The 10,026-nt window shown below is 45.6% G+C and overlaps 2 protein-coding genes across 2 annotated transcripts; one reads left to right on the top strand and one right to left on the bottom strand.

The window, feature by feature from the left end:
* Positions 1–1,663: 1,663 nt before the first annotated feature.
* LOC138366474 (sialidase-like) lies at positions 1,664–4,249 on the bottom strand. The gene has a single exon (XM_069327531.1). It carries the CDS (start codon positions 4,247–4,249, stop codon positions 1,664–1,666), a length of 2,586 nt encoding a protein of 861 aa, XP_069183632.1.
* Positions 4,250–7,870: 3,621 nt separating this feature from the next.
* LOC138366467 (uncharacterized) lies at positions 7,871–9,705 on the top strand. Its single transcript, XM_069327522.1, has 2 exons — positions 7,871–7,916; positions 9,140–9,705. The coding sequence occupies exons 1-2, from the start codon at positions 7,871–7,873 to the stop codon at positions 9,703–9,705; spliced, it is 612 nt and encodes a 203-aa protein (XP_069183623.1).
* The last annotated feature ends 321 nt before the right edge of the window (positions 9,706–10,026 follow it).

Raw genomic sequence — 10,026 nt, 5'->3', positions numbered from 1 at the left:
CCCACTGAGAGTATCTGGTAATCCCTACCCCACTGAGAGTACCTGGTAATCCCTACCCCACTGAGAGTACCTGGTAATCCCTAGCCCACTGAGAGTACCTGGTAATCCCTACCCCACTGAAAGTACCTGGTAATCCCTAGCCCACTGAGAGTACCTGGTAATCCCTACCCACTGAGAGTACCTGGTAATCCCTAGCCCACTGAGAGTACCTGGTAATCCCTAGCCCACTGAGAGTACCTGGTAATCCCTATCCCACTGAGAGTACCCGCTACACAGAGTACCATGACCATAGAGACGCACCATCACCATAGCCACGCACCATCACCATAGCCACGCACCATCACCATAGCCACGCACCATCACCATAGCCACGCACCATCACCATAGCCACGCACCATCACCATAGCCACGCACCATCACCATAGCCACGCACCATCACCATAGCCACGCACCATCACCATAGCCACGCACCATCACCATAGCCACGCACCATCACCATAGCCACGCACCATCACCATAGCCACGCACCATCACCATAGCCACGCACCATCACCATAGCCACGCACCATCACCATAGCCACGCACCATCACCATAGCCACGCACCATCACCATAGCCACGCACCATCACCATAGCCACGCACCATCACCATAGCCACGCACCATCACCATAGCCACGCACCATCACCATAGCCACGCACCATCACCAACAAAGGACACGGAGGCAGGTCCCATCCGGTCTATTTCTCAGCTGACTGACCACAGCCGACATGAATGAACGAGGCTGAAGGCAGAGGCTTTGTTGTGGTTGTAATAACAGCTGAGCCGTAGTAACGTTCGTTCATTCATGCCTCCGTGTAAACACTGATGAAGCGATTTACACGTTCTATCGCGCTGTTGTGGCTGGTTGTTGTGATTTTGTAGAGGGCTATTTTTATATATATTTTTTTTATCTTTTTTTATAGTTTTTGTCCTCCATTTTATATGTTTTTTTTATTTTTATTTTTATAATTATTTTTTATTCTCCTTTTATAGGTTTTTATGGTTTATTATAGTTCAATTTTGTCCTTTTATATGTTGTCTTTAATATTTCTTTTATAGTTATTTTGTTATCTTTCTTATATAGTTCTTTTGTTATCTTTCTTATATAGTTCTTTTGTTATCTTTCTCATATAGTTCTTTTGTTATCTTTCTTATATAGTTCTTTTGTTATCTTTCTTATACAGTTCTTTTGTTATCTTTCTTATATAGTTCTTTTGTTATCTTTCTTAAATAGTTCTTTTTTGTATCCTTTCAAAGCTCTTTTTTAATCCAGTTATAATTATTTTGTTTCTTTTTTATTTCATTTTGCTCCACCTTTTATTGTTTGTATCTGTCATACATATTTTTGGATCTTGGGTTTATTTAATTTTTCTGCTCATTAAAATTTTGTTAAAATTTCTTCATTCTGTCCTCATCTCCCACTTACAGTGAGGCTTCGTGTGTGAGTGTCTGCCTCGCACACTTGGGGTTCATGGTTCGAGTCTCCTATAACTCCTGAATATAATTCTTCTTACAGCTCTCCTTCTTATTCTCCTGCTGCCCTACTCTTCTTTCTTCGTCTTATTCCTATTCTTTATGTATGCTTTGAATTATTTAATTTTTTTCCTATTTTCTTCATATAATTTATAATGTATAGGACATAATACCTGAAATTGTGTGAAATTGGTAAACGTTTGTCTGTGTTGGACTACTGGTAGTGTGGTAAACGTTTGTCTGTGCTGGACTACTGGTAGTGTGGTAAACGTTTGTCTGTGCTGGACTACTGGTAGTGTGGTAAACGTTTGTCTGTGTTGGACTACTGGTAGTGTGGTAAACGTTTGTCTGTGTTGGACTACTGGTAGTGTGGTAAATGTTTGTCTGTGTTGGACTACTGGTAGTCTGGTAAACGTTTGTCTGTGTTGGACTACTGGTAGTCTGGTAAACGTTTGTCTGTGTTGGACTACTGGTAGTGTGGTAAACGTTTGTCTGTGCTGGACTATTGGTAGTCTGGTAAACGTTTGTCTGTGCTGGACTACTGGTAGTGTGGTAAACGTTTGTCTGTGTCGGACTACTGGTAGTGTGGTAAACGTTTGTCTGTGTTGGACTACTGGTAGTGTGGTAAACGTTTGTCTGTGCTGGACTATTGGTAGTCTGGTAAACGTTTGTCTGTGCTGGACTACTGGTAGTGTGGTAAACATTTGTCTGTGTCGGACTACTGGTAGTGTGGTAAACGTTTGTCTGTGTTGGACTACTGGTAGTGTGGTAAACGTTTGTCTGTGCTGGACTACTGGTAGTGTGGTAAACGTTTGTCTGTGTCGGACTACTGGTAGTGTGGTAAACGTTTGTCTGTGTTGGACTACTGGTAGTGTGGTAAACGTTTGTCTGTGCTGGACTATTGGTAGTCTGGTAAACGTTTGTCTGTGCTGGACTACTGGTAGTGTGGTAAACGTTTGTCTGTGTCGGACTACTGGTAGTGTGGTAAACGTTTGTCTGTGTTGGACTACTGGTAGTGTGGTAAACGTTTGTCTGTGCTGGACTATTGGTAGTCTGGTAAACGTTTGTCTGTGCTGGACTACTGGTAGTGTGGTAAACGTTTGTCTGTGTCGGACTACTGGTAGTGTGGTAAACGTTTGTCTGTGTTGGACTACTGGTAGTGTGGTAAACGTTTGTCTGTGCTGGACTATTGGTAGTCTGGTAAACGTTTGTCTGTGCTGGACTACTGGTAGTGTGGTAAACGTTTGTCTGTGTCGGACTACTGGTAGTGTGGTAAACGTTTGTCTGTGTCGGACTACTGGTAGTGTGGTAAACGTTTGTCTGTGCTGGACTACTGGTAGTGTGGTAAACGTTTGTCTGTGTCGGACTACTGGTAGTGTGGTAAACGTTTGTCTGTGTTGGACTACTGGTAGTGTGGTAAACGTTTGTCTGTGCTGGACTACTGGTAGTGTGGTAAACGTTTGTCTGTGTCGGACTACTGGTAGTGTGGTAAACGTTTGTCTGTGTTGGACTACTGGTAGTGTGGTAAACGTTTGTCTGTGCTGGACTATTGGTAGTCTGGTAAACGTTTGTCTGTGCTGGACTACTGGTAGTGTGGTAAACGTTTGTCTGTGTCGGACTACTGGTAGTGTGGTAAACGTTTGTCTGTGTTGGACTACTGGTAGTGTGGTAAACGTTTGTCTGTGTCGGACTACTGGTAGTGTGGTAAACGTTTGTCTGTGTTGGACTACTGGTAGTGTGGTAAACGTTTGTCTGTGTCGGACTACTGGTAGTGTGGTAAACGTTTGTCTGTGTTGGACTACTGGTAGTGTGGTAAACGTTTGTCTGTGCTGGACTACTGGTAGTCTGGTAAACGTTTGTCTGTGTTGGACTACTGGTAGTGTGGTAAACGTTTGTCTGTGCTGGACTACTGGTAGTCTGGTAAACGTTTGTCTGTGTTGGACTACTGGTAGTCTGGTAAACGTTTGTCTGTGTCGGACTACTGGTAGTCTGGTAAACGTTTGTCTGTGTTGGACTACTGGTAGTCTGGTAAACGTTTGTCTGTGTCGGACTACTGGTAGTGTGGTAAACGTTTGTCTGTGTCGGACTACTGGTAGTGTGGTAAACGTTTGTCTGTGTTGGACTACTGGTAGTGTGGTAAACGTTTGTCTGTGCTGGACTATTGGTAGTCTGGTAAACGTTTGTCTGTGCTGGACTACTGGTAGTGTGGTAAACGTTTGTCTGTGTCGGACTACTGGTAGTGTGGTAAACGTTTGTCTGTGTTGGACTACTGGTAGTGTGGTAAACGTTTGTCTGTGTCGGACTACTGGTAGTGTGGTAAACGTTTGTCTGTGTTGGACTACTGGTAGTGTGGTAAACGTTTGTCTGTGTCGGACTACTGGTAGTGTGGTAAACGTTTGTCTGTGTTGGACTACTGGTAGTCTGGTAAACGTTTGTCTGTGTTGAACTACTGGTAGTGTGGTAAACGTTTGTCTGTGTTGGACTACTGGTAGTGTGGTAAACGTTTGTCTGTGTTGGACTACTGGTAGTGTGGTAAACGTTTGTCTGTGTTGGACTACTGGTAGTGTGGTAAACGTTTGTCTGTGTTGGACTACTGGTAGTGTGATAAACGTTTGTCTGTGCTGGACTATTGGTAGTGTGGTAAACGTTTGTCTGTGCTGGACTACTGGTAGTGTGGTAAACGTTTGTCTGTGTCGGAGTATTGGTAGTGTGGTAAACTATAGTCTCTGGGTTCATGTTTGTTTCATTAGTCTTGCTTGTTTAATTGTCACATCACCATTGGCGGTGTTTTATTGCTGGTGTGTATCGTGTTTGTTCAGCATTACTGTGTGTTTGTTGTTGATGCTTGTGAACAAATGCTGTGTGTTTACTCTCCTTGTTGTGCTGGCGGGGGTTAAGCTTTAGCCTTTGGGTCCCGGCTCTCGGCCTTCATTCGCCAGGTTCTCCAAGCACTTCTGATTGTCACGTTAGAGTCTGACTTCACCGTCTCCTGTTCGAGTCCGTTCCAGTTATGTACTAGTTTGGTACTGAACGAAATTCCCTCTGATATTCCTGTGGCTCGTTCTGGTACCCGGTTCGTGTACCATACGTGTCATAACCTCTCCTTGTTCCCTTATGCAAATAAACTGTCCTTGTTTACATTTGTAAATTCGGCAGAGTATTATTTATGTGGTAATCATGTCTCTTCATTTTCTTTCTTGCAGTCCGATGAAGTGTTCAATTCCCAGGTTAAGCGGCTATTTACTGCTTCGGATATTCTCTAAGTCTATTGGTGACTGCTTGAGACATTCTCTAAGTCTATTGGTGACTGCTTGAGACATTCTCTAAGTCTATTGGTGATTGCTTGAGACATTCTTCAAGTCAATTGGTGACTGCTTGAGACATTCTCTAAGTCTATTGGTGACTGCTTGAGACATTCTCTAAGTCTATTGGTGACTGCTTGAGACATTCTCTAAGTCTATTGGTGACTGCTTGAGACATTCTCTAAGTCTATTGGTGACTGCTTGAGACATTCTCTAAGTCTATTGGTGACTGCTTGAGACATTCTCTAAGTCTAAGTGAGAGAAATGACTTCAATTTATCGTTAATATTTTGACTCACGTAATCTCACGCTTGTCACGCAATGGAAAATAACGACACGAATTGCAAGATTCTTATCTTTCTTGAACGCCGCTAAAAAGCTACGATAACGACCGGGTCATAACTCTCCCCCCCCCCCTCCCTAACTGCTTAAGGTCTTGCCTGTCATAACTGCGAGGTGTGTGGGGGGGGGGGGGGGGTGGTTCGGGCCTGTTATACAATATGTGCAACGATCTTCAAGTGATATAACAACAACGACTTTTAAAGAAAACGGAATGATAGAAGCAGAGACAATATATCGTCACCTTGACGGAGACTCGGTTATATTTGCTGAAGTTATTATAACTGTTATGGCAATAGTTATATCTTAACGGTCAAATTGGTTATTATAACAGTAATTGGCCATAACGGTCACAACCTGCTATAACGGTCACAACCTGCTATAACGGTCACAACCTGCTATAACGGTCACAATTTGCTATAACGGTCACAACCTGCTATAACGGTCACAACCTGCTATAACGGTCACAACCCGCCATAACGGTCACAACCTGCTATAACGGATACACAACTAGCTCCACAACTTATTACATAATAACCACCTCTCGCCCCTTACGGAAGCCATTCACATTATTGACTCGAATCCACAGCTCGTGAATGATTCTTGAAGCCTCTAGAGGAGTACCTGAAGCCTCTAGAGGAGTACCTGAATCCTCTAGAGGAGTACCTGAAGCCTCTAGGGGAACACCTGAAGCCTCTAGGGGAGAACCTGAAGCCTCTATAGGGGAGTACCTGAATCCTTTAGAGGAGTACCTGAAGTCTCTAGTGGAGAACCTGAAGCCTCTATAGGGGAGTACCTGAACCCTATAGAATATAGTACCTGAAGCCTCTAGGGGGGAAGTACCTGAAGCCTCTATAGGGGAGTACCTGAACCCTATAGAGTATAGTACCTGAAGCCTCTAGGGGGGAAGTAGCTGAAGCCTCTAGGAAAGCCTCTTGGGGAGTACGTGAAGCCTCTATAGGAGAGTACCTGAAGCCGGGTCTTACGACATAAGACTGAAGGAATGCCTAAGTGTTCAGACCCGGGTCTTAACACGCGAGCACACAGAGATGAGAAGGTTGGACGAAATAGCCATTTCTGTCGATGGTCTGCATCAGAGTCCCGCGGTGACGAAGTGTCGCGAAGTAGCGTCATGACTGCTGGTTCTCACGCCAGAGGTCTTTATGAGGTATCGAACTCGATTCCTTGAAGGGTTATGTTGACCAGACCACACACACACACTTGAAAGTGAAGGGACGACGACGTTTCGGTCCGTCCTGGACCATTCTCAAGTCGATTGTCGACTTGAGAATGGTCCAGGACGGACCGAAACGTCGTCGTCCCTTCACTTTCTAGTGTGTGGTCTGATCAACATACTTCAGCCATGTTATTGTGACTCATCGCCTCCTTGAAGGTTAGATAAGGCGGTGTACTTATAATTACCTTTAATTACCTGTAATTACCTTTTGTGTGTGATTCTTTGGGTTGAGATACTAAAGGCCCTCGTCTCTGAACACACACACACAATCGCCTGGGGTATATGTGTGTGTTCCTAAACCTTTTGGGCTCTGTCGTGTCAATATTTGGAGTCTGCCTCCGCCATTTCACTTTCCAACTCCATTTCTTCACAGCACTGGGACTTTTGACTTTAAAATATATATATATTTAATATCCCTATAGCTCGTTAGGGTACTTTGGTTTCACCTATGTCTCCTTGTTCGTGAACTACCCGTGGCAAACAATGTATTCTTGTCTTCCCTGTGCCATGTTAACACCAAATTTTGTTTGCATAGCGAATGAGAATAAGAGAATAATGAAGAATCAGAGAATAATGAAGAATCAGAGAATACTATAGATCGTCTAAGCGTACGCGACTGTCTTTTAACATCAACAATACCAAATACCACCTCCAATCACTATGCAATAGTGAAATACCTGTCAATATTCTTTAGTAATTTGTGTGAAAAGCTCAAATCTTCTGTGCTTCTCCTATTTACCATTCCTTTCCCCCGTCCCATCCCAAATCCTTATCCTGACCCCTGCCCAGTGCTATATAGTCGTAATGGCTTGGTGCTTTTCCCCGATAGATCTCTCCTGTTTTCCAACCATGTGAGGTGTAAATATTTCCTTCAGTCTTGCCCTGTAGGGGAGACATCTCCCGTCACGCAGGGTGCAGTCGCACCTCCATAGATCTCCAGCTCTTGATACTGGTAATGGCTCAAAAGGGCCACCACTCACGGGCTATTCATGCCCGTGCCACCTTTTGGGTGGCTCAATCTTTATCAGTCTTGCCCTGTAACTCATACCTCTCGTCTGAGACTTTCTCTCGTTTTCCTTTGTGTTTGTAAGGCCGAGCGGACGGTAAATAGCCAGCAGATGTTATCCCTGCTTCAGCGCTGGGAGGCAGAGATTATTATGCTCGCTCAATGGCTGCCAGGAATACAGATTGTTGTGTTTTCTCCGTGGCTGAGAGTGAGACATATCCTTGCTTAATGGCTAGGAAGATAGACATATTAGGTTCGCTATTGGCCAGAAGATAGACATATCATGTTCGCGTTTGACTAGAAGATAGATATATTATGTTTGCTATTGGTAAAAAGGTAGACATATTTATATGATCTATCACTGATGTAATATGGTAAACAATAGTAGACGTAATATTATGCTCGTTCAGTGGCTGGAACACATTGTTATGCTGTTTCAGTGGCCCCGAGTAGAAATCCCATTATGCTCGGTCAATGGCGGGAAACAGAAATGTCACTGCAGTTACTCAATGGGCCGGAGGTAAATATATAATAATGCTCGTTCTGTGTCTGTGAAGTAGACGTTATCATGGCTTCCTGGAAGCCGAGTGATGCGCCCCATCATGGCGGCGGCGCATGTGGTGTATACACTAATCCTCCCTTGATGTCCGCGTAATGCGCCTCTCGTTTCCACACGGCGGGCGCCATATTGCGCGGTGCTTGTGGCAAGATGTCAGCCTGCGCGCTCTTTTTGACTCGGTAGACGGCGTATTTACTACCAGTTTGTGGTCATTACGGAGAGATGTATAACAGCGCCGTCTGATCTTGTGAGCCTTAGATTATATACTTTTTGCTTTGGTCAGTTGCCGCAGAACTACTCGCTCGGGGTTCAGAAGCTTGGCGATCGTGTTATGCTTGCTCAGTGCCTGGCAGTTGTACGGTAGTGTTATGCTTGCTCAGTGGCCGGCAGCTGTAGGATAGTGTTATGCTTGCTCAGTGGCCGGCAGCTGTATGATAGTTATGCTTGCTGAGTGGCCGGCAGCTGTATGATAGTTATGCTTGCTCAGTGGCCGGCAGCTGTACGATAGTGTTATGCTTGCTCAGTGGCCGGCAGCTGTACGATAGTGTTATGCTTGCTCAGTGGCCGGCAGCTGTACGATAGTGTTATGCTTGCTCAGTGGCCGGCAGCTGTACGATAGTGTTATGCTTGCTCAGTGGCCGGCAGCTGTACGATAGTGTTATGCTTGCTCAGTGGCCGGCAGTTGTACGATAGTGTTATGCTTGCTCAGTGGCCGGCAGCTGTACGATAGTGTTATACTTGCTCAGTGGCCGGCAGCTGTACGATAATGTTATTCTCCCAGTTACAGCACCGCTCCTGTGCCGGGTAGGTCCATTACGGGCTCACCATAGACCGTGCTACTTGGAACCTTTTGTTCCCAGCAGCTGAATCTAAAACAACAACAATGTTAAGCTTGCTCAGTGGCTGGCAAACTGGACGCTAGTCCGCTTTGTTGGAAGCGAGAACTTTGCTCACTCAGTGGTCAGCAGCTGGCCGCTGGAGCATTGTTCTCCAGTTACCGCTTGCTGGAGGCTACAGCTATGCTCGCTCGGTGGCACGTAGCTGGAAATAGCAGCTAACAACCTCATGCGTCATCACATTGATACGGGGTCCAATCAACAAGCCTTACGTTACCTGCGATATTCTGATAGCAGGCCACTCAGCGAGCCTTGTGTCATCTAGCAAGCCAACACTGGGCCACTCAGCGAGCCTTGTGTCATCTAGCAAGCCAACACTGGGCCACTCAGCGAGCCTTGTGTCATCTACCAACCCAACACTGGGCCACTCAGCGAGCCTTGTGTCATCTAGCAAGCCAACACTGGGCCACTCAGCGAGCCTTGTGTCATTTCCCAAGCCAGCACAGGGCCACTCAGCGAGCCTTGTGTCATCTACCAACCCAACACTGGGCCACTCAGCGAGCCTTGTGTCATCTAGCAAGCCAACACTGGGCCACTCAGCGAGCCTTGTGTCATCTACCAACCCAACACTGGGCCACTCAGCGAGCCTTGTGTCATCTACCAACCCAACACTGGGCCACTCAGCGAGCCTTGTGTCATCTACCAACCCAACACTGGGCCACTCAGCGAGCCTTGTGTCATCTACCAACCCAACACTGGGCCACTCAGCGAGCCTTGTGTCATCTACCAACCCAACACTGGGCCACTCAGCGAGCCTTGTGTCATCTACCAACCCAACACTGGGCCACTCAGCGAGCCTTGTGTCATCTACCAAGCCAACACTGGGCCACTCAGCGAGCCAACGCCAGCATTAATGCACCAAGCCTGAAGACACTCGCAAAGGCATTAATTTTAACTTGTCCCGAGGCGGAACTGGCTTGCTTTATCGTCACGCCAGAATAATTGGTTTGTCAATCATCAAAGTAATCCAACGTTTTGGTTAGTTTACTCAAAATGCGTTGCTAAGTTGATACCTTTGCAGATGCAAATTGCAGAGACTTGCCTGCAGGCGTTCCTGCACAAAGATGATGAATGATGAGGTTTTCAAGTATATGGACATTATTTAATGAAATTTATGGATGAAGTGGCACATGGTTAGTGTCTAATGTTAGCGATTAGGGGATGACACCATGAGT

Source organism: Procambarus clarkii, chromosome 2 (genome assembly GCF_040958095.1).
Source record: "Procambarus clarkii isolate CNS0578487 chromosome 2, FALCON_Pclarkii_2.0, whole genome shotgun sequence".
Taxonomy (NCBI): domain Eukaryota; kingdom Metazoa; phylum Arthropoda; class Malacostraca; order Decapoda; family Cambaridae; genus Procambarus; species Procambarus clarkii.
This window is presented reverse-complemented; position numbering and strand designations above follow the sequence as displayed.

Bases quoted from the DNA above. Each gene is read 5' to 3' on its own strand.
- LOC138366474 (XM_069327531.1), bottom strand. From the start codon at position 4,249: ATGAACCCAGAGACTATAGTTTACCACACTACCAATACTCCGACACAG.
- LOC138366467 (XM_069327522.1), top strand. From the start codon at position 7,871: ATGGCGGGAAACAGAAATGTCACTGCAGTTACTCAATGGGCCGGAG. The intron at 7,917-9,139 runs GTAAATATATAA...TGGGCCACTCAG, and splicing joins AGTTACTCAATGGGCCGGAG to CGAGCCTTGTGTCATCTAGC.